Source organism: Pollachius pollachius (assembly GCF_949987615.1).
Source record: "Pollachius pollachius genome assembly, chromosome: 2".
Taxonomy (NCBI): Eukaryota; Metazoa; Chordata; class Actinopteri; order Gadiformes; family Gadidae; genus Pollachius; species Pollachius pollachius.
This window is the reverse complement of record NC_136935.1, coordinates 31,062,806-31,088,361: the sequence shown is the minus strand read 5'-3', so window position 1 is coordinate 31,088,361 and position 25,556 is coordinate 31,062,806. Positions and strand designations below refer to the sequence as shown.

At 41.5% G+C, this 25,556-nt stretch overlaps 2 protein-coding genes across 3 annotated transcripts in view; one reads left to right on the top strand and one right to left on the bottom strand.

Annotated features, from left to right (window-relative positions):
- Positions 1-803: 803 nt before the first annotated feature.
- Positions 804-10,019, bottom strand: LOC307071778 (uncharacterized protein). The gene is made up of 11 exons (XM_079730859.1): positions 9,893-10,019; positions 8,435-8,607; positions 6,685-6,853; positions 4,932-5,333; positions 4,307-4,588; positions 3,941-3,964; positions 3,581-3,682; positions 3,413-3,443; positions 2,466-2,515; positions 2,146-2,180; positions 804-1,001 (listed from the first exon to the last, which is right to left on the bottom strand). Exons 1-11 carry the CDS (start codon positions 9,966-9,968, stop codon positions 915-917), a joined length of 1,431 nt encoding a protein of 476 aa, XP_079586985.1. The 5' UTR covers positions 9,969-10,019; the 3' UTR covers positions 804-914.
- A 2,371-nt stretch (positions 10,020-12,390) lies between these two features.
- The window catches only part of rab11fip4b (RAB11 family interacting protein 4 (class II) b), a 46,949-nt gene continuing 33,783 nt past the window's right edge, over positions 12,391-25,556 (top strand). The window contains exons 1-3 of one of the 2 annotated variants that reach the window (XM_079729848.1): positions 12,391-12,494; positions 14,461-14,548; positions 14,871-14,956. In XM_079729848.1, coding sequence (XP_079585974.1) covers positions 14,912-14,956 — 45 coding nt within the window. In that variant the 5' untranslated portion in view covers positions 12,391-12,494; positions 14,461-14,548; positions 14,871-14,911. The other variant, XM_079729849.1, reaches the window with a different exon arrangement.

The following is a 25,556-nucleotide window of genomic DNA, read 5'->3' as shown; positions in this document are numbered from 1 at the left end:
CCAATATTGGAGACAGGCGCATTTATCCCACCTAAAAATTATACCGGGTGGAGAAAAATATTTATTTTATTTTGAAAGCGCAACACAGCGTCTTGTCACCACTTCTTATTCCAAAAAACTGGATGATTGAGCATGCAATTAAAGAATTGATTTGATATTTATTAGTTCATTACTGCCATTCAAAATGTGTTTTCCTTTACATTTACAAATGTATCTTTTTTGTAGAATAAAATATATTTGTGAATTTTTTCAGTGTAGTTAATTTATGACATATTTCTGTTCAAACCATTGACGGATCTGTCAGGTTTCTGATATGTGTCCCCCCCAATGTTAAACTCATTCCTACGCCCCTGGTTTCTATTAAATTTGGGTGATGTTAAATATTGCACAATAAACACCATTAATTCTGTGGAATGCTGTGTGTGTTTACTTGTTGAATAGTTTATATTGTACTGCAAACAAGTGTTCTACTTAGTACACAATACATATGTATAGAGTGCTCTCTACAGGAAGTTTGCCAAAACTGCACCTGAGAATGAACAGCCCTCTTGCAGTACATGATCGTGTCGATGACGTGTTGTATATATTTACATGTATGTACAAAATAAGGATACTTAGCTAATCATGGTCCGAACACATTTTGGAGTACACTTGGATATCAATAAAAGAAAAATGTGCATAAAAACTACAGAATTTTTCATTCCACATTTTATTACAAAACAGAACCAAAACATCAACAACATCATTGCTAGTGCATTCCATTCAGCTGTGTGTCAAAACACATTGCAAACATCGTCATATCCTCTAAGTAGGTTGTAGTATTGTATTGCTTCAAATTAATTACAACATTTCTGTGATGTGGGATGTTACGAGAAAGAAAGACAGAATTAAAAAATAGAATAGAATAGAATAGATTAATGGATGCTTGGACTTGAAAAGGTAGAGAGAGGATTCCATACAGGCGATCTGGGGGCCGTGTCTGCAGTCCTGTTGGCACATTCCTACACACACAGACACACACCGACACCCACCGACACACCGACACAAACACACACACAGACACGCACACACACACACACACACACACACACAGACACATGCACACACAAACGAGCGCACACAAACACACACACACACTCACACACAAACACACACACATACACACAAACACACGCACACAAACACACACACACACACTCACACACATACACACAAACACAAACAAAGTGCGTTGTTTTATCTTTTCTACTGTCATTTTCCAGAAAAGCCATTTTTTTCTTTGCTCTCGTTTGTTAGTCAGTTTGTTGTCAGCCAGCATCCAGTGAGGAGGACGAAGCAGCAGCCCCAGCCTAGTAACTGGCACACAGAGAGGGCCTGGGGACTATCCTTTAGTATAATGAGAGCCCTACATAAAACTAATTAATGAACAGCATCAAGTCTAATGAAAGGCAGCCCTGCTCAAAAGCCCTAATGAGGAATACGTGTGGGTTTCATGTGTGTCCCTGGGTTTGCGTGCATTTGTATATTTGTGTTTGCCTGTATGTGAGTTTGTGTGTGTGTGTGTGTGTGTGTGTGTGTGTGTGTGTGTGTGTGTGTGTGTGTGTGTGTGTGTGTGTGTGTGTGTGTGTGTGTGTGTGTGTGTGTGTGTGTGTGTGTGTGTGTGTGTGTGTGTGTCAGTAAGTGTGAGGGGGGACAGCTGAGGTGTGTGATTGTGAAAACATAACATGCACGTGGTCAGCTGTATGCGTGTGCACGTTCGTGTTTACAGTAAAATAATCAAGAAAGTTTATAAGGCAGGGTTAGGCTAAAAGCCCATGGAGAATTATGGTTAATACTTTCATAATAAACAGTAGGCCTATGTACTTGTGTCAAACAACTAACACAACCTATAGACATTTAAATAAAATGCGATATAAATCATTTGAGCCAAGACAGCAATGAGGAAATCCTTCAATGTAAAAACATTATTCACAATGAGCTGTATTCATTGTTATTTTGAATTCATCATTGTCACATTCCTTAAGCAAAACTATAGAAAATTAAACGTTAAATTATATCAACTATAGCTTTATGAAAAAAATAGGGTAAATCATGAAATTATAAAGTGAGTCGACACAGGATGATTTCATAGAGGGTTGTATTTACGTGGGAAGTAGAAGCTGAATGTCTGGCTTCCAGATCTAGAATAAAACATGAAGAAATTAATTAACATGATTTGTGCGACAACAAAAAAACTCCCCCTTCCCTCTTTAATTGCAGACCTAAATGGAATAAGGACGTGTGTTTGGATTTTTTAATATGAGTCACTAGCAGAAGTGTCCTCCTTTTGCAGGGAGAGGAAGCAGAATATAAACCCTGCTGTGTGTGTGTGTGTGTGTGTGTGTGTGTGTGTGTGTGTGTGTGTGTGTGTGTGTGTGTGTGTGTGTGTGTGTGTGTGTGTGTGTGTGTGTGAAGGGGGAACCTACCAGCCATGTGATCTTTAGCCTGACTCTTGCTCCAGAACTCAGCTTCCTTCCTGACACAGACACACAATTACATTTACATCAGTGCAGACACACGACACGCTGGCGTTACACAACACAACACCACACTAACCCATCTGCTGATTGGCACCAGCTGTTCAATTTATTCCTCAATCCATTAGCCGACACACCAAAACATATTTAATCATTAAGTCCATCCTTGTGTGTTTGTGTTTGTGTGTGTGTGTGTGTGTGTGTGTGTGTGTGTGTGTTTGTGCACTGTGCACCATTCTCAAGAGGCCTCAGGGACAGAAATTGTTGAATGAAAATATAGAAATGAAAATTGCATGTAAACATTTTCAAATGAAAACAATCTGTCAACAAAGCATTAATAATAAAAAAGTTGAAACTTTAGAATAAGGGCACATTCGCTATCATTTATAAGCATTAGTTAATCCAGCATAAGTATTATTATCTATCATTGGTGTAGGTGTTAGGTTAAGGGTAAAGGTAGGTGGGTTAGGGTTAAGGTTAACCCCAACTCTAACCCTAACCCTATCTAATAATGTATAAATTAATACCTTAGCTAACATGAAGTCCATCTATTACCATAGTTAACATGAACAGCATTAGTAAACATGAATAGCATTAGTAAATGATGACTAGACCATTCTATACTGTTAATTAGTTAATGCTGATTACTGCTTAATGCTTAATTAATGTACCCTTGCGCTCGCTAAAAAACACATTATTTATATTTTATAAGAAATACAAAATGTGCAATGCAAAAAGAAGAACACATGGATGACTTAGATAAGGACGAAATTACATGACTTCACTAGAACTATTAACCAGTTCCTTAAACACGTAACCACACGGCATGACAGTTGTAGTAGTACTATAATAAATAGTAGTAGTACTATAATAAACAAGACGTATGGAAACAATACCTTTTCTTCTTCTCATCAGCGGCTCCACGCACTGCCGAAACCGAAAAGAGGATTGATGGATAAAAGAGAAGAAGAAGAATATGACGTCAGAGGAATCACAACCATAAATAAATCCAAACACATGTGTCTTTGAGACAGCACCTTGATACAAATAGCCTTTCCTCGCACCTTTTCTCTGGACTGCATATACAAACAGAGCCACTGCGATGATGAACAGGACCACGGCTGAGAAGGACCCAGCTACCAGGGGCCAGTCCACACTGAACACTCCTAGACACATGCAGGACCACAACATACAACATTCATTCAGTACCTTATCAACCCACAGGGACACTGTTTACTATCATAGTGACTCAAGATGGAAAAAATAAGAAAACGACTTCATTCATATTTTAGCCGTCACAATAATAAAACAACATTTTAAGTCCTCATCCATGAGAAGACATTCAAAGGGTTTTTCTTGCCTAAGCGATCTCGGTTACCTATAGTTACAGATGTGCACAAGATGAAAAACAGTTTTGTTTTTACCTAGTGCAGGAGTAGGCGATATCCCTGAAAGAAGAAATAGATTGAACAGATATGATCTTTCACACTTCATTGCTACTCAATTATGCACGCAATTACATACATACACACACATACATAAAATATAAATTGATAAAATAATGAAATAATACAAAACAACAAAAATATACTATTTTTTCTATAATGTAGAAGTGAGAGCAGTTTGCTACTTTGACGAATTGGATGTTCTGTAATTATTCCTACACTTTTTGGGTTCTGTCTTCAGTGTTGTATGTACTTATTGCAAGTCGTTTTGGACAAAAGCCTCAGATAAATGAATGTTATGTCCTCATGTATTGCAATACACACACGCACACACTACAGCAGTACCTAGGGCTATCTCTAGAGGGATGCTGGGCTCAGACTCGCTCCTGTGGTTTCCCAGCAGGGCTCTGTAGCGGCACTCATACTGCACTGTGGGCTGGTTCCGGACGGGGAGAGAGAAGACAGCCTGGTGGCTGGTCGCGGGGGCCTGGTGCGTAGCCACGGGGAGCCCGCTGTCAGCCTGGAACAGGTAGAACAGGGCCCCGGGGTAGGCTGCAGACCCTCTGCAAAACAGGAGCCAGCCTCCCCCCTGGAGATGGAGAACCAGGGTGGGCCGGGGCAGCTGGTCTGGTGGGTGGAGACAGATCAGGTCAGCCGAGTTGTCAGAAAGGGGCAGTAGACCTGTGAGGATACGCTGGCATGCTGAATCCCTCGAATAGGGTTTAGTTTGGTCCAGGAGTCTTAAAGCCCATTAACCTAATTTGTACGGCAAATTAATAGTTGTGTTAAAATCCTATAGATGGCCATTGGTTCTGTCAATGTAATGTAATGTTTGTTTTGGTGTTTGAGGTTTTCTGTGTAGGTAGTTTGTTAATGAGGGGTCTCTGACAACAGCTTTCGTGGATGAAGGGACGACGTGTTCAAGAAGCGTTTCTTCGTACACTTTTCGTACACCAAAAGCCTTTCCAACCTGTGACGGTGACTTGAATGACGTTGCTGAACGTGGAGTTGTACAGTCGCCTCCTCTTGGAGAGCTGGTACATACAGGCGTAGAACCCCCCATCGCCTCCCTTCACCGGGCCCACGCTGAAGGCTCGTAACTGGCCGGTGGTGTTGGGCGTCTGGCTGGTGGGCTGAGGCTGGAGCACCACGGAGGTGTCCCCGGTCACCAGGGCTTTCTTCACCAGGACAAAGGTCAGTGGTGTGTGGCTGCGCATGGGCTGCCCTTGGCGCTGTGGCTGTGGCGTGGGCTGGGTTACTGGGAGGGAACACTGGAAGGACAGTATCTGTCCAAGCCTAACGTGGCCACTAGGGGGGTCTACAGACAGGACAGGAGAAGGGGGCGTTGCTGGTGAGGGACTAGGTGCTGCGCCTGTAGACACAATCAAAAACAGAATACTAATTAAATAACTGACTATTCTAAATAATTGTCTTTCTGTCTGTCCGTGGCAATAAAGTTGAAAAGTCTATCTTTCAACCAATCCTTTCAATCATATTTGTGAGCATGTGCAATGGTGTCATATTGAGATTAAAACTATAATGTGTATTAATGCAGAGGTTAACAGTGAAGAATACCACGAATACAACCGGGGCTTTATATTCACACCAGACTTTACAAACCACACTTCCTTCCATAACCGTTAGCACAACCGACCTGTGTGATGTGTTTTGATGTGTGTGTGTGTGTGTGTGTGTGTGTGTGTGTGTGTGTGTGTGTGTGTGTGTGTGTGTGTGTGTGTGCGTGTATTTGTGTGTGTGTGTCTGTGGGTGTGTGATCTCTATATGAAAAGCAGGATGTTAGACACAGACATGTGAGTGGTGTATCACCACATGAGCCATACAGAAAGCACCTATGGCGGGTCTTTTCATATGCCGGGGGTGTGGGTGTGTGGGGAGAAGCGGATGGGAGTGATTGTTATGTTTCACCACATGCTGAGCCCATGCTGCGCTTCACGTCTGCCACAGAACCTTACCGGCCTGAATACACACTTTGAAACTGCTCAGGGGTTAAGCAGGGGGAATTTCAATACTAACAATATTGAAATGGTCATTTATTAAATCATTAGCTTTGGCTACTTTGGGTATTCCCACTTTGGATAGAAATCAGTGCCTTTTCAAACTAGGTCGGGAAGAATTTTTTTATGTTCTGTTATCTCCAGCAGCTGCTTCATTGCTGATCATACGGTCATTGTTTTCAGCCTCACTTGTACATCACAAGTTTCTTAAAAAAATAAATGATGTGTTTGGAGATACAAATGTACTTCCTTTAGTTATACAAAACTTTAAAGTATTTGATTTTGTTGGTGTTGGAATTACTTTCTAAGGGATAAGACTAAACACAAACACACAAAGACACACCGGCACACACACACACACACACACACACACACACACACACACACACACACAGACACACACACACGCACACAAACACACATAGAAACAGAAACAAACAACCACACTCAGATACTTACACAGACACAAACACACACACACACACACACACACACACAGACACAACACACACACAAACACACATAGAAACAGAAACAAACAACTACACTCAGATACTTACACAGACACAAACACACACACATACACACACACACACACACACACACAGAAACAGAAAGAAACAAACACACTCAGACACACACACACACACACACACACAGGCGTGCACACACACAAACCCACAATCACAAACACACACACACACAGACCTGGAGCGGGTGGGAGCGGCGTCAGCCTGAGGTAAGGGCTGAAGGCGCTGTAGACACCCTGGGTGTTCTTGTACAGACAGCAGTAGAGCTGTTGGGGTGATGCTACTGTCTCAGCTGTGAGCCTGAACACAGCCTCAGCACTCCCCTGCGGGGCCATGAAGGAATCCACCTGGAGGAGCGCACCACACAAACAATGGCTCTCTAAACCGTATGCATCGATAGTACAGGAGCCAAGACACACACATCGAAACCATCTATAACTATACACTGTAACGTGTTACTCTCACTGAAGAATGAACAACGTTCATATCTGATACCTTTCTTATTGATTGATTGATTGATTGATTGATTGATTGATTGATTGATTGATTGATTGATTGCACTTTAATAATCCACAAGGGGGAAATTATTTTGCCACCAACAATGTACAACAACATGCATCAACAGGACAGTAAATACATCAAGACAGGGCACAGTACAACATACACTACAGCAACAAATAATAGGTATGCACCACATAGACACTGAAAGTACACAATAATCACAGCAATGCCAACAGAATAAATCACCACATCATATATAGTCAACGGCTCTTATTAAAGAGTCTGAACACTGTGGGAACAAAGAACCTCCTAAATCTCTCAGTGGAGCATCTGGTAGAAGGAGCCTTTTGCTCCTATGACTCATAGTGAAGATGTTGTGCAAAGGGTGGTCATCCCTTGACAACACACTCCTTATCTTCCTCATCACCCTTTTTTCTAATATTTCCCCCACAGAATTTGGACATGAGCCAATGATGGAGCCTGCTTTCCTTATTTATGGATTTTATTTGGATCCCCATTAGCTTATGCAGAAGACCTCAACTACTCTTCATGGGGTCCACACATATAACAATACAAGAAATCAACATACAAGACAACAGATTAAAAAAACAGGAAAAGAATGGATAACTAAACCATCAGCACACAAAACAAACAAGAAAAAATAAATAAAAGTAAATAGTAAATAAAAGGAACATTTAGTAATACATACTAGGATTCAACGCAAACAGCCATGAGTTGTCGCTTCACTTGTTTTTAGAAGCTAGCTTTGTTCTGCATTTTTGAAACATGATCTGGAAGGGAGTTCCATTCAGCCATAGCTCTACATAGTACTGTGCGTTGTTTTGAGTTTTGATTGTTGGAATTGTGTAGTTACCACTGGTGGCATGTCTGGTGGGGTATGCGTGCACATTAGAGCTAGGTGTGAGCTGCCTAAACAAACAGTCAGGGTTATTTAATGTGTCAATGTTTTTATCAAAGAAAGAAGTCATGATTTCAACCTCACATCAACTTTCAGCCAGGAAAGTTGGCCATGTATGTTATTTATGTAGGCTCTCGGTGTGCATTTAAGGGCAAGCCTAGCTGCTCTGTTTTGTACCCGTTGAAGCTTCCCAAGATTCATTGTTGTGGTACCCGACCAGACCGAGCAATAATCTAGGTGTGACAGTACCAGGGTCTGTAGGACCTGTTTGGTCAGATGAGGTGTTAAAAAATAAATTAAAAAATAAAAGACTTTGTTAAGCCTGTTCCTGTCCTCAACTGTTTTAAAGTCGCTTTGCATGAAAGGATGAAAGTGTCTGCTAAATGACTCAAACAGTCAAAACATTGACAGAGAGAGCATTGAACATTCATAGCATTAAATACACAAGGCGGAAATAACAGCCTCATACCCCCACAAATGGCAAACATCGATTGAATTTATAAGGTACCTGGGCCGTGACTCGGAACAGGTTGAACAGAACCCCCTGGTGGCCCTGTGGGGCCTGGCAGACCAGAGTCACCTGGTCACTGGACCTGGACTCCTCTCTGAGGGTAGGTGGTGGCAGATCAGTTGAGGTGGCGGCGGTGGATGATGATGAGGAGGCTTCCCCGGCTGACACCCCTAACACACAGAGAATGGACCAGAACAATGATAGCGAAAAAGGTCCCTGGATGGATTGACTTGTGGACGGACCCATTGGAATGGAGTAAATAGCTGCAGTAGACAATTGCCATATCGCAGGTTTCAACTTAGAAACACCTTTTACTACAGCAGCTGGAGAGTAACACCTGTGTGGTAAAATATTGAATTGATAAAACCGATCTCTATGATTTTGATAGGAAGTGGCTTGGCTTGAAAGACTCTCATTCTGATTTAACCACCAAGTTGATGACCCCCCTTCCTGCCTTGTCTGGATGTGTGTTTCTGCTGCAGGCTCACGTGCACCTGATGCTATCCAGAGGGGTACATGAGCAGTGTTTCCCTGCCAGCTTGTGCTCTCTATGGGCTGGCAGCCATGCTGGGCATCATGCTTGTCCCCCTTTTTTATCGGTCTTGATTAGGTTTGTTCTTGTTTAATACTTGCTTAATTCTCATCCATTCATACAACTATTACACCACTGAAAGACTTACACATCTCATGGCTATCGTGATTGACAAAAACTAATAAACGGTGCTGGAGCGATTCCTCTTTTGGATCCCAGAGCCATGTTCTAACACCTGACCAGCAATAAATGGAAATGAGGAGATTAAATTGTAATATTTCAATGTATGTATTTATTATTTGTATTATTAGTGTTGGTATTATTCAAATAGTCGTATAGATAATCGCTCACACCCAGCATTACCCATACATATAGGCCTTCGTGCAATCGCATACTCTCACACATTAGTAACCTACTCATTCCAGAGAATGTATCAAGCCGGGTCTAATGCACAATAATAATGAACATGTTTTATTGTGTTCAGCCAGCTGACATCTTATTATTTCCTATTCTTCTACCCCCTGCCTCTTTCATGTGTGTAATGGTGGGGAATCGCTTCAAACAGTGCAGAGCCTTTGCCGTCTGAGTCCCTGTTCTTCTACTTGCGGAGTGACTAGAGTGTGGGTTCGACCACAAAGACGCACACTGAAATGTGGAAGTGAAGTTTTTCGAGGTCCACTCTTTATTTCCCACCACTATCGACACAAATCCCCTCACTATTTATGCAATAGACTGTAAGTATATGTTCAGTTTATAGGCCTATATAAAGTATAAAGAATACATCTGAATTATCTGCCAGATGTATTACTACTTGAAACATGTAATGTAAAAACATGCAGATATTTGAAAACTAATTTGCGGAGGTCAAATCTCAAGAACGAGGAACCATAAGAATGAACAATATGAAATAGAAGGATGCCTACCCCATTGTTGTGGAAAAGTGATCAAAATAACGAATATCCTAAGTGAGAAGGTATGTCCACTTTCTAAAACTGGCATATTCAATGCAGCACTCAGTGCTCGAATAAGAACACAATCAGACACAAAACACTCTTCTACAAGATTTAATTTTCTCGCTTGCTACCTTCCCTTTTCTCTCTTTCTCCCTCCCCCTGTCTCTCTCTTTCTCTCTCTCCTTCCCACTTACAAACACACACACACACACACACACACACACACACACACACGCACACACACACACATACACACACACACACACACACACAAACCACAAACACACACACACACACACACACACACACATACACACACACAAACCACAAACACACACACACACACACACACACACACACACAGTCCCCTCTCTGTTTTCTTTATACGTATGACATCCTCTTGAAGATGGAATGAAATCGGAAGTTCAGCACATAAACAAACTTCCTCTTGAGAGGTCTGTTGGTTGCATCTGTTGTATTGGGCGAATACATATGCCAAGTCCTACATGGCCTAACCCCTTAACACTCTAACCCACAAATTACTATTACAACACAGATGTTTCGGATTATGTGTAGCCTCATAATTTCCTGTTGTAGCGTACATCTCCAAACAGGCCTACCATCATTTTAAGATATATACACCATTAAACATGAATGGCAGAATAATGTAATAATGTAGTTTCCCCCCTTTTTATTTAATTTTAATCAACATTTAGTAATACAAGTTGGTTCACTTTATAGACGTCTTCAGGAAATGGAATTTGAGAGATATTTTTTTGACCAAGAATGTAGGTATTTAGGACAGCTGTTTATGAACTTTGTCAACAACACATTCTCTCAGTAAAGCTCCCGGAGAATCAGCCCATGCTGGATAAGACTGAATCATCCCCATGGGAAATTAACCATGTGGGAGTTGGACTCACTAGGGTATGTGAACAAAGCTAACAAACTAAATAAGAGAGAACCGTTAACCTTTCTGTTGTTTTTGATATCAGCTGAATAAAGGTTAATTTTCCTCTACCAAATGACCTTAGAGAGATAACATCATTAGAGGGGATTGAGGAACATATCAATGCGTTGCTTTTCGTATACTGACATGTCATGAACATAATGACTGCACTATTTACATTTCCGTTACTGACAAAACTAAATGATTTAGATTTGAATTGATGTAGTCATTGGTTTACAGCAACATATTAATTTCACAAATTCTCTCGTTATGTTCCAGTTAAAATGTTTAAGGTCCCATGGCATGCTACTTTATGGATGCTTTAATATAGATATTAGTGGGACCCTAACACAGTATTTGAAGACGTTCCCGAAATTCAGCTGTGGTGCAGAATTACAGCCACTACAAGCCAGTCGCACATTGAGCTTTCCCCAAACGCGCCGTTTTGGTGTCTGTAACTTGCAAATGAGGAGGAGAGAGGCGGGTCAAGGAGGAGGGTGGGGGTGTGGCCCTGAGCAGCTTGCGGCCACGGTACCATGCGCTCTGTTTACAGTGGATGTATCGCAATTCATTCTCCTCCATGTCGTGGTTCATGTATTTCAGGGAGTCAAAGCCAAAATTCCTTTCCCCCAATTCCTTCTCAGCCATGGCTGAGATAACACCCACTATGAGTCCCGTTGTGGAAATACCAGAGACGAGAGTCAGACGTGTTATGCTCTATAATATCAACAACAGAACGGTTATCCAAATAACAAAGAAGTGTACAACTGTTGCGTTACAGTCCTGGAGCTCTATGTTTAAATAATATCATATAATACATATTATCATGACCGAAAGCTGTGTGCACCTCCAGACGATATTATGAATCACAAACGACTGCGTCGGGTTCTCCGACATCTCTGTTTCTTCCACTTCCAAACCAAATCTGAAGTAGAATGAATTTTACCACCTGAATTGTCCCATTGGTGGCGCAAATTCTCTGGGCGGGCAAGGCGTAGAAAGCGGAGGTAACTTGGCCCCTTATGACGACGTAGGGGGCCACATTCCAAATCGTTGCGCCTGAGCTTCCATTTTTTTCAAAGGCGAGCAGGATACCTAGTGCTCATTTTACACCCAACGTAAGTTTTGGCCACTGGGGGACAATAGGCAGGGTAGGGGAACTCATATTAATGTTAGAAAACCTCATAAAGTGAGATTTTCATGCCATGGGACCTTTAAAAGGCCCGTGTTCTTCTAAAGTGAAGCAATAGCGGCCCCTAGTGGAAGTAAACCACACTGCGTGAGTGACAGGTGTATGCCGTAGCAGATTAGGTTCCGCAACCTGGTGCGAGCATCACAAACTTTCTCCCGCACGCGCCACGTCGTCACACGCGGACCACTTGCTGTCAGAAATCATGTCGTACTCGTTTCTGTTTCCCATGATCCTAAGGTAGCCCAAGCCAAGGGGATTCATCCAAACGCAGTCAAAAGATGGACGACAACATTGTGCCTGAGGCGGAGCACCTGGCGATAGTTTTAAGGAAACTCCAAGAAGTGTTTGACGTGTGTGATGAGGACTGTGACGGGTGGATCCGGGTAGAGCACTTCGTTGACCTGGGCTCTCAGTTTGGACGAGGAGAGGAGGTGAGCCCCGTTGTTGATATTAAGCAAGGAGAGGAGGTGAAGTCAATGAATGCTATGCTTTATCAGAACCAGTAGAGGAGGTGAGTTAATGGCTGGTTCACTTCATCTAAAAGAAGTTGAGGAGGTGAGGTCCATGGCTTGTACTAAACGAGGAGAGGAGGTGAGGTCCATGGCTGGTACTAAACGAGGAGAGGAGGTGACGACCATGTTACTAAACCAGGAGAGGAGAGGAGGTGAGGTCCATGTCAGTATAATTCATCTAAATAAGGCTAGGTGGTGTTCTGAGCATGCTCAAGTAAAAAGTCCCTTTGTAGCTACTTGTATGCACATTTGACATTATTTACAGCAAAGCAATCGCGTGGCCCATTTATTTGTTTGTTGTTTTATTTTTGATAAAGAGTTTGTTCTTTAGACGAGGTTTGATGATAGCAGCATATTCTCGAATGATTTAATACTTCAAATAGTCCATGTATCATGTTCCACTTGAGCTGATATTTTCAAGTCATTTGGTAGAATATAAATTGCATGAGAATGTTGTTGTTGTCACGGTGTAATGTGTTACACGTTTAAACACCTGCCAAAAGTTACCTAAAAAAAAGTTACCAAAACATGGGGGTCATTGTTAACTGAGGACCATTCATCTGATTATAATGTAAAGATTTACCAACTAACAAGACACCCTGATACCCCAATGGTTAAACTAATAATCATTTAAAAGTCTAGCCTTGGAACTAAACATAAGCAATGTTTATGTCTCATTGTTGCTTTGTTTTATTAACTTGATTTTGTTTAACAAGGTTGTGTTACATATACATGTTCCATTGTCTTTATATCTTGTCTGAGTCAGGCTTGAAGCCTGACTCAGAAACTAAACTCCCTCAGAGTTTAGTCAGCTATAGATGTTGTTAACTTGCATTACAGTTTGCACATCCCTAGTGCCTTCCTGTCTCCAGGTCAAATGTATGGAACCATGCTGTTGATTGGCTCCCTAGTGCTCTCTTCTTCATCAACAAGAACTTTATGCCGGCTCTTATTGGCTCCTTGGGGAATACCGGGCTAAAGATAAAGTGGTGTGTGAACTGTTGGGTCCATGCCAGTGCACTATCTTACTACTCAACTTTTATCTACTGGAGCACTATGTTAATGTGGTCTAGCAATATACCAAAGCATAAAAACGGTTCTAACCTTGAGTGGCAGCCTAATGTGACCTTTACTTAATATAAGAAACTAAATTGGTGTGACATCAGTTCAGTTCTACCGGTGACCCGGTTGCCAAGGGGATGGTAGCAAGGACATCAATCAGAGCTCCCAGTTGTTTTGTGCGTTGTGGGTGAATCTCATGGGGATAGCAGAGCCAACATCCAGAAGAAGATACAGGCAAACTCAGAACAATTATAGAGGATCACCTGTATGTAATGGTGTAATGAAGTTGTTGTTTCTAACCTCTTTATTGCTCTTTTACCCAAGAAAACACATATGAATACGAGCTGGCACACAGGGATGTCCTATGTCCCTGTGTTTTAACAGTTCCGTATACTTGTTATTGTTGAAACGTTAAAAGCTGCATTAAGCATGTTTGTAGAAATGAATGTGTTACCAACCATTGCAAGCATTGACATTTGCAGAAAAGCAATCTCAAACTAATCATGGAATCTACCTCAATTCCTGTATCAGAATGGCAATTTGATATTTATATTCCGCCTTCTGATACCCTCGAGAATGTGCAGAGGGTTAAGCATTAAGGATAAGGGTTATGTAAGTCATTTATATCAGGATTACATCCTAAAGGCCCTTACACACCCTTATAACCCTAAGTCCCAAATTAGCAAGGAATTACTCAAAATCCAATTCTAGTGTGATGAAAATGACAAAACCTTAAGATGACATGGGAGGGACCTCTCCTTTCAGGAAGGGTCAGCAAAGTAACACTAAGTATGGGCATCTCCATCTCTGTCTCTGTCTCAAGGTGAAGAAGTTGGCCAAACAGTTGGATCCCCATTCTAACGGGAGGATTAACTTCGAAGACTTCTGCCACGGTGTGCTGGCCATCAATGGTAACAGGAGAATTTAATTATAGGAATTCATGAAACAACATGACGTTAGAAACAAGTTAAATTATATAGATAATGTGTATTAGTTTTCAATATACTTAGTCAAGTCAATTTTATATCAACACTGGAATAGTATGTGAATAAAGATAATTGTTTGTATTATCAAAGGAACATATCTGTTGAACTACTTTAAAACGGCATGAAAATACATCATGCACACATTATTTGTTGTTCCTCCTTTCCTAATGTGCCAAGCGCCAAACAAGTTAGTTAGTTAGCTAGTTAGTGCCAGCTAGCTAACTAACCTAATGATAAATTATTTTAGGTTATGAGCAGAATTTCCAGTTTCTGTCAGGAGCAGAATGGATGACTCACCATCAGAACATGGTGGACATCAATCACATCAATCAGGTGAGTCATGGCGCTTTTGGCTGATGCCTTTTTGTGGTTAACCTAGACACGGGCACGGGCATGCAAGCATATACGTGTGCACACATGTGCAGTGTCGTTTATCTTTAATTAAGCATAGCCCCATGTTGGGATGTGGAAAGCTGAGCTATTTTTGACTCCTCTGCCAGCAGGGGATAAACCTAGATTCATTTCATGAGGTGAGGAGTAGACTTTGTGTGACCTACCAATCGCTGCACTCTCCATGTTAACCTGCAGCCTCACACTCAGCTGAGGGATAGGGACTGAGATGAGTTGGGGTTCGTTTTTATGGTTACATTAATGAGCTCAGGTATATTTACTCCTCCACATCAAACCTAGTCCTTTAAGAAAGACCGTCCTTCACAACATTTTTTGTTATTTTTCAAGAGAGATATTCACAGTGATTATAAAAACGAAACTGCACTTTTGCACTTTTCTTTTAACTTTGCTGTAACTAAACACACACAACAGCCATCAGAATGTACGAGTGCTGCTTGGCTGATGTTATCATTTTGTGTCCCAGATGGCAGTCTTTAACTGCAGTTCAGTTTATAGATATTCGCACAGTAATTGTATCAGTTCTTATTAAACGTCAATGATTCAACCATCATGGGTCTCAGATTGTGATGAAAAAATTGTTGTGTAACTTTATTGTCATGGTTGTTTTTATTGACATAGCCTGCACTGCACTTTTTAGTGAGCTATATAGTAAAACGTTAATACAGAGTAAAAAAAGTCTTTAAAAGTGAATTTATAGATTGTATAGTGTGGCCAGCAGAGGGCAGCAGTTGGCCCTGCCACTGCTCCAGCCTATGTTCTCCTATATGTCTAACCCAGTATGCTAAGCTCAGGCTATTGAGCACAAACAATTGGCCTATCCTTTCACTTGCCTACTGGGTGCAGAGGGCCCTCTTTCAAGACACCTTATGTGGCAGGAATGCCTTTTGAGCATTTCTAACTTGGAATATTAGCAGAGCTGTAGAAGTAGTGGACATTTTGAATATGGGAATTCTTTTTTTAGACTTTATATTCCAAACATCATAAGCAACACCTCTGCAACCTCACCTGTTGTAAATGAAAACAATTATAAGGATGGCAAGATAAGTTCATTCTTTTGGTCCTAAATTTGACCAAAGATCTATTACTTAAACTGAATATTATTCATAAACATATTCTGCTACAGCTTCTCTCTGAGCCCATTATTTTCAAAACAAACAGATGAATTTCCCTTTTTGAAGAGTGATAACGTTTTATTTCACAGCCAAAACTTATTTTAATGAGAGGCCATGTAATATTCATCATCCAGATTCAAAGTAGGCCTACAGTCTACGAGAGGCTCAGATGCTGTCTAACTTAGGTCCTCACAGAGTTTGAGGCCAGGCTGGTTCTGGTTACGTATGTTGTGTTGGATCATCCTAGCCGTGCCTACATTATTGAAGAGAGAGACTCTCAGAAAATGCGTGAAGAGCCACAGAGTGACCTGTTGGACAGAATCTTCTGGAGGACGGAGTGGTGGACACTGCTTTTGTATTCAACCTATCTGTTCGTCCATAAGGAAGCTTCCAGGAGGGCGATACAATATTCTGTCCCAATAAGGTACCTTTCTTGTTGGCCCTTCCAGAATTAACCACATACTACAAGTAGGTTTTGTCTGGCAGTCTGTAGAGAGAAGTTGAAGCTAATGAATATGTTTTGTTCAACGTTTGAAGACAAGTGCCATTGTTAGGCAATAAGTTAGCTATTAAAATGCATTGATCGTTCATTGATGAGTTGATGATCGAGATAGGTACGGCTTTTCCCTTTGAGGTAAGAAGAAGTTAATAATAGGTAAATTCTTTCCTCTGTGCTGTTGGCTGGCTTCCAAAGGTTGTTCTGGCAAAGTTTTGGTTGCCATAGCGAGAATTTGAAGGAATCCCTGGGGTTTATTGCGTGTACACTTGTATAGTTGTACAGTGGTGTATAGTTTTGTGTTTCCGGGAGAGGAATAGAAAGTGACAGAAAATGAGAGGGAGAAGGGGAGAGAGAAAAGGAGGGGAGAATGGGGCACAAGACAAACGGAGGGCAGATCGAAGTGTCTCATTATTCAGTAGCAGGAGACGATTTATGCACACACACACACACACACACACACACACACACACACACACACACACACACACACACACACACACACACACACACACACACACACACACACACACACGGTAAAAGTCTTTGTATGGCTGTTTGAGCCAAGTGGATATCATTACGTCAGTAAACGTAGCTCTCTTTAGTTTGCTCTAAAGGTCACCGGGCTCCATTCTAGAACTTGCCACTAGAACTCGTCAATAATGTACGCCACACTTCTTTGGAGTAGGAGGGAGGCTAGTATTACTGGATGAGCTTTCCCAACATACAGGCTCAGACAGGCATCCAAGGTTCCTGCGTCTAATCTGTCTCTCTATCCCTATCCCTTTCTCTCTAGTTTTCTCCTGTTTTTTTATCTTCATTCTATGCCAAACTGCAAATTGATTGGCTGCAACTTCCTTGTATTTCTGTTTGTGTGTGTGTGTGTGTGTGTGTGTGTGTGTGTGTGTGTGTGTGTGTGTGTGTGTGTGTGTGTGTGTGTGTGTGTGTGTGTGTGTGTGTGTGCGCGTGCCTGCACATCTGCATGTACAGTGGGGCAAAAAAGTATTTAGTCAGCCACCAATTGTGCAAGTTCTCCCACTTAAAAAGACGAGAGAGGCCTGTAATTTTCATCATAGGTAAACCTCAGCTATGAGAGACAAAATGAAAAAAAAAAACAGAAAAAAAAATTGTCTGATTTTTTAAGAATTTATTTGCAAATTATGGTGGAAAATAAGTATTTGGTCACCTACAAACCAGCAAGATTTCTGGCTGTCACAGACCTGTAACTTCTTCTTTAAGAGGCTCCTCTGTCCTCCACTTGTTACCTGTATTAATGGCACCTGTTTGAACTCCTTATCAGTATAAAAGACACCTGTCCACAACCTCAAACAGTCACACTCCAAACTCCACTTTGGCCAAGACCAAAGAGCTGTCAAAGGACACCAGAAACACAATTGTAGACCTGCACCAGGCTGGGAAGTCTGAATCTGCAATAGGTAAGCAGCTTGGTGTGAAGAAATCAACTGTGGGAGCAATTATTAGGAAATGGAATACATACAAGACCACTGATAATCTCCCTCGATCTGGGGCTCCACGCAAGATCTCACCCTGTGGGGTCAAAATGATCACAAGAACGGTGAACAAAAATCCGTGAACCACACGGGGGGACCTAGTGAATGACCTCCAGAGAGCTGGGACCAAAGTAACAAAGGCTACCATCACTAACACACTACGCCGCCAGGGACTCAAATCCTGCAGTGCCAGACGTGTCCCCCTGCTAAAGCCAGCGCATGTCCGGGCCCGTTTGAAGTTTGCTAAAGAGCATTTAGATGATCCAGAACAGGATTGGGAGAATGTCATATGGTCAGATGAAACCAAAATAGAACTTTTTGGTAAAAACTCAACTCGTCGTGTTTGGAGGAGAAAGAATGCTGAGTTGCATCCAAAGAACACCATACCTACAGTGAAGCATGGGGGTGGAAACATCATGCTTTGGGGCTGTTTTTCTGCCAAGGGACCAGGACGTCTGATCCGTATGACGGAAAGAATGAATGGGGCCATGTATCGTGAGATTTTGAGTGAAAACCTCCTTCCATCAGCAAGGGCACTGAAGATGAAACGTGGCTGGGTCTTTCAGCATGACAATGACCCCAAACACACCGCCCGGGCAACGAAGGAGTGACCTCGTAAGAAGCATTTCAAGGTCCTGGAGTGGCCTAGCCAGTCTCCAGATCTCAACCCCATAGAAAATCTTTGGAGGGAGTTGAAAGTCCGTGTGGCCCAAAAACATCACTGCTCTAGAGGAGATCTGCATGGAGGAATGGGCCGAAATACCAGCAGCAGTGTGTGAAAACCTTGTAAAGACTTACAGAAAACGTTTGACCTCTGTCATTGCCAACAAAGGGCATGTAACAAAGTATTGAGATGACCTTTTGTTATTGACCAAATACTTATTTTCCACCATAATTTGCAAATAAATTCTTTAAAAATCAGACAGAGTGATTTTCTAGATTTTTTTTCATTTTGTCTCTCATAGCTGAGGTATACCTATGATGAAAATTACAGGCCTCTCTCATCTTTTTAAGTGGGAGAACTTGCACAATTGGTGGCTGACTAAATACTTTTTTGCCCCACTGTATGTGAGAGAAGCTTTAAACATTTATGCTCTTTTTTTCTATAAATACTTTTTGCAACTCTTATTCCACCTCTTTTCATCTCTCTCCATTTATCTTATTCCACGTAAATAATCTCTAATTGTATTATTCTCGCTTTCATGTCTCTCCGTTGGCTCCAGACGTCTGATTGTCTGAATAAACTAGTGATGGATTATAAAGACTAGGAGCTCAATATCTTGTAGGAACATTCCTCTCAGACTTGGTTAGTCCTTTGATGCAGCTGCGCTTCACCACACCTCCCTGGCCAAACCACAGCCATCCTGCTCCTCGGAGCTGTCAATCCATACTGCAGTTAATATCATTCAATTGTATATGATTGTATGATTCTAGTAATATGTTGATTATGCGACAACAAGCTAGTCTTCTGTCTTATTGAAGTCATGGTAGTATACTTCTACTATAATATATGATAAGTCTTTGTAGTGGGGTGATGATAGTGGAAGGTGATGGAGGGTATAGTGATGATACTAGATCTGACATGTTTAGATTTTATCTCGGAAGTCGAGCAGTACTATCGGAACTTGATCTTGATTTTGAACCTTAAGAGCTTCAGATAAACATAGCTGAAAAAGGGACTTGGTGGTTTCATCCTCTGTTAACTGTGCGTTCTCACATGTGCGAAAAAGGAGACTGAGACTATTGGTTAGCATGCATGACTCTGGATCAATATAGGCATACATGTAACCTACATGTAGGCTGCATATAGGCCACATCTATGCATGGAGGTTAAGTGTGTGCCTACATTTGATTGGCTTTATTGACAACCGTAGTGACCCAACGTCATGTGATGGAAAACGGATGGGCGGCTGCTGCTGGCGTGATGCCACATGAGGGCACATTTTTGACAGGTTGTCCTGTGGATTCCAACTCACCATGTGACGAGGAGACTGAGGGCACATGCTGCCTTGTCTTTTTCAGCCGTTACGGCTTCATTGTGATTCATTCGACGGTTTCTCCAAAAGACTGCTCCAAACAAGCACAGCATACTGCATCGGCTAGGGTGTTCAACTGCCAGCTAATAGATCTGCGTCCATAATCCCCATGTCTGCAGCCTGTCCTGTAGTCGTCCTTTGGCAAGATGTCTAATGTACAAGCTCCTTCATGATATCTATCTGCATTTGATGTAGGTCAGTTTAGATAAAAGCGTAAGACTACATAGAATATCTTGAAAATGCAAATGGCATCATTTCGTTTTTTTTAAGGCCATAGAATCCTGGGTAATATGAAAATAAGTCATCTGCACCTGTAATGTGACGTCAGAAGTACTTAATGATTAATCTTACAGCTTGCCCTGAGCCACATGCACTTGGTGTGATAACTGTATGTTAATCATCTGCACCTCCCAGGCATGCAGGCAGTGCTAGCACAAACTACGAATACATGCTAAGGTGCAATGTGCCAGTTAGGGATTATAGGTGCAATGAATTGCAGTCTAACCGGTGTTGACATTTTTAAGACTAACGTGATATTTGAATAGTTGTCTGAGTTGTAGAGAGTTGTAAAACGGGTTCCTATGGCACGGGGTTGGTGTGACTGTCGTTGTGCCTTCAGGAGATGGATTATTGACCGTTTGTTGATCTTTGCCAGCAGCTGGCCATGGTCGGTGGAGAGCGGGCCGGTTTGGCTGGGGGTCATCGCACTCTATTCAAAATAATCTCTCACTTTGACTGTTACATGAGAGAGGGGTAAGCAATGGGGGAATGGGACCGAAAGCCAGAGAGAACAAACTAAAAAGATAGTAGGACGATGAAAGTAAATAAGCTGTGACATGGGGAGGGTGGAATCGGTCAGTAATGAATGAAGGGACGATTTAAATTGAAGGGACTAAAATGCAAAAAAAATAAATAACCAACCTCAACAGCTAAATGATGCCTGTATTGTGTATTACTTGCATACACAAATTGTATGTGGTGAATAGTGCTTTGAAAAAAAAAAAATCCAAGGCTGCATAATCAAAGCTAATACTGTCAATTGCAAGCTGTGTTAACAAAGGTCAAACAGGAGAGAATCAATGCAAGCAGTGAAATGGGCTTATTAACACTACCATCTCTGGTTCATTTTGTATTTTTGTGTTGTAAAAATCAAGTCAAACTTATGTTGATGTTTTCTGCAGAGATATTCAAGGACAGACCAGCAGTAAACAGACATACATGGGTTATGTAACTATGTGGCCAGTCTCTCGCACTCACTCTCTCGCTCTCTCTCAATTCAATTCAAAAAAGCTTTATTGGCATGAGAAACAAAAATGTACATTGCCAAAGCAATGTTGGCTCTCTCTTTCTTTCCTTCTTTCTTTTATATTTATTAGAGTTTAACATCTAGTTTTAATTAACAGGGGTAACTTTTCAATGGAAAGTGTAGTATACTATGCATGCAAATCAATTATTAAATAGCTTTTACTGTTATTCAGGGTTAAAAAGTGCATTGACATTTTAAAAAGCAAGGCAACTACTATTGCTTAGTTGACAATAATAATCATCATTGAGATTAAACATCTCTTCCAGTGTCCTGGCCAAGACAGGCAGCAGTAGCCTACTGTCACACATAGCATACACACAAAACATAAGAAAAATAAAACAGTCTGCAGGGGGGACATCAATATCGCAAGATATTTCAGGAGGCTCAAGGAGGGAGTATTGTTAAGTTTGAGCAACAAAGTGTAGTCTTGTGGTGGACTCTATAGACATAATTCACCATACTGTGTTACATATTTTCGTTGTGTTATAGGGACACTGTCTCTTTAAGATCACGTCACTTGTGTGTTGATACGCAGGTCGGCACGATGTTTGAATTTAACGTTTTTTATATGACAAAATGAACGACCTGCCGTTGCTTGTCGAGGTGAGATATTGTCTCTTCCCTTCTTTAATCACATTTTTTACAGTCTATAGACAGAACATCTTACCTGGGAGAGTTCGTCGCTGCGGTGTGTGCGTGTGTGTTCTTACCTGGGTGCGTGTGTGGATGGCGGAGCCGTAATGTTTAAAAACATAACGTCTTACCTGGGCAAGTGTGTCGCTGCGGTGTGTGCGCGTGCGTGTGCGTTCAAACCTGCGCGTGTGTCGATGGCGGAGCCGTTATGTTTAAATACATAACGTCTTACCTCGGCAAGTGTGTCGCTGCCTTTGTCTTGACGTGCGGTGTGTGTGCGCGTGTGTGTGCGTTTCCGTGCATGTTTGTGCGCATGTGTGTGCGGTGTGTGTGTATGCGGTGTGTATGTGCGTGCTTGCGGTGTATGTATGCGTTCACGTCTGCTGTGTGTGCGGTGTGTGTCTGTGTGTGAGCTGCATGCTGCTTGGCACATGCGCACATGACTAACTTGAGTAACTGGTGCAACAGGCCTGCTATTATAGTAGTTATATATATATATATATATATATATATATATATATATATATATATATATATATATATATATATATATATATATATATATATATATATATATATATATATATGTATATATATATATATATATATATATATATATATGTATATATATATATGTATATATGTGGTCTGTTATTTATCTGCCCTTCTTTGCATCTCCATTGCTATCTACTAAAATTCCAACAGTACCCTTTCAATGCAGTACACACTCACTGGCAATGTCCACCCTCAGCCGTTGTTACTCTCTCACCTGTTCTTCCTCCTCATGTCCTCATATAGCACCACCATCTGCAGCCCAGGCACAAACGCCCACCAAAGTGGGATTATGACTCAGTAATTTTTTTATCTCATATTCTTCCTCTTGTTTTGGACAAACGATGCTGCTCATTGACTTTTGATAAGCTTGATCATTTTACTCACTGACACCTAAGAAAGCACAAACACACATACCCACACACATTATACAGCTTTGCAGCTCAATGCTTATGTTTTCATCCAATATGTCTACTTGGCAGACACATTTTTTCTGAAATACACTTAAGGGACACTATACTGCAATAATAGGGCTACCACAATCAACTTGCAACAAAATGAACCCCATCCAAGTGCACGATAGTTGTAAGAAAGTTTTAATCCGTTTCCCTGAAGTGTGAACATAAATCAATGCTTTATGCCAGAAAAATGATTTTGTAATCATGTTCTACCCACGAGGGACCATTGTGAATTTGTTCCACGTGTGTGTGCACTAGATACAGGCTGCTTTGTGGAGCTAGTGGTAGTCGGGTAACATGGAAAATGTATTACCTGGTTGTTTTGTTGAAGAATGGGTGCATTAGACCAACTGAAGTTTTAAGTGTGTGTGTGTGTGTGTGTGTGTGTGTGTGTGTGTGTGTGTGTGTGTGTGTGTGTGCCATCTCAAAAAGACTGAAGACCATGCATAGTGGCAGCCACCCGTGATCAAATACAACAAATCAAGAACCAGAAGGGACCCACAACATGAGTGATGCATCACTGATACATCTGCATATAGATGCACCTGAGGGATAATTATTGTATACATGTTGTGTATGCACCTGCAAATAGAGGCTATATACATGCCTTTACTTGCATGATAGCAAGTATATACTCACACCTGGATGCATTCTCTCTCTCTCTCTCTCACTCACTCACTCACTCGCTCAGAGACTTTGATTGTTAACTGTAACACATATTGATTTACATGCCAGGGAATTATTTATGCAATGGAATGCTTTGCCCACTAATTTGATTATACAATGGCCATTATAACACCTCAGTAAGTATGAGGTGGTGGTGATAAATATCTCAATGAATGATAAGGCAAAACAGGCTTTTAGAGTATGCGTCTTTATACTTTATGAACACTGATATAGTCTAATTTATATTGTCTAGTTTAAGGCATTTTGGAAATTGATTAAATCTGTGGAGACTAGCCTGCAGTAAGATAACCAATTGAATTGTACTCTAATTAGCATCACCTTAATCTTCAATACCTTATATATTTCTTACACAGGCATACTAACTTAAATATACATCATTGAACCAGATAAACACATGCATACACACACACATACAGACACACACATACACACAAGGATACGAAGCTGTCAACTTCAATTATCTTGTCTAATGACTATTTATTAGGTAGCTCAAGCATGAAGGAACAGTAAAGACCTTATAGCGGTTACTAATGACCCGTAGCCTCTGTCCTCTAAACTGCTTAGAACAGCACTGAGACCAGTGACACATGGAGCCTGAACGATGGCTTAAAGTACAACCAATTACGTCTCTGTCTTAAACCAGGATGCATATGCTGCTGCATCAGAGTGTGGTGTAGAGAAATTATGAGGTTCTTTTCTGTGTTTTTTTTTAAGCTGTCCCCCCCCCCCCAAGCCAATCTCCTCGGTCGTCCTCATCTTCGTCTCCCTCTGCTGTTATATACTCTGTGTGTGTGTGTGTCTCTGTGTGTGTGTGTGTGTGTGTGTGTGTGTGTTTGTGTGTGTGTGTTTGCATACCTGCGTGCGTGGGTGAGTGCTATCTGTCTTGCTGTCCACAGTCGATGACCAGACCGTGTCTTCTTCTACTCAAAAGGGGATAAAGTGAAGTGCTTGCAAAAGTGTTAAAGCCGCCTCCACCTCCTCAGCACTACACCAGCCTTGCATTTACACCGTGCTCTATCTTTCTAGTTTGTTTTTCTTATCTCTCTGACCTCCTGTTAGAGACCTAATTCAAAAAGTCTCGATCCAAATGTCTTGATTAAGCAGGAGTTTATCTTCCTTGATAACTATGAATCACGTCACCTACTCTGTGTTTGTCTGGCCTGTTTCTCTCCCTTTTGTGTCCTGGCCTCATCTTTGATTACCCTCTTGACTTGTGTTTCATTCTTCTCCTTCAGGAGCAGTCTCTCTCGCTGTACCCCCACATCTCTTTCTTTCGCTCTTTATCTCTCTCTGTTGTTATCTCTTGTCTTTGGCTGTTTGCTTAATGAGGTCGCTGATTGTCCTGTGATGTCGGCGTCTGAATAGAGAGGCTGTCACAGGAACTCAATTCTAGACCACTGCTTTCTGCTGGCACACATACCAACACACACACACAGCTGACACGCAAGCACACACGCACGCAGTATGTTGCAGCATATTCAGTTTGAATGTGAATCAAGACCTTTGTACAGAAAACTATCTTTTGATGACAATTTATGAAGATGTGCTGCCTCAAGACATATCTGTGCTCTGATAGATGCAAACACTGACATATTCAGGCTTCGAAGTCATTCTCCATTCAGAAGACATGTGTAGAAGCACACTGAGCATACTTATTTTAAGCGTAGGTATTGCATAGCAATACATGCGCTTGTTTGAGTTGGTTGAGTTGCACTGCGTTCTCACTGTTAA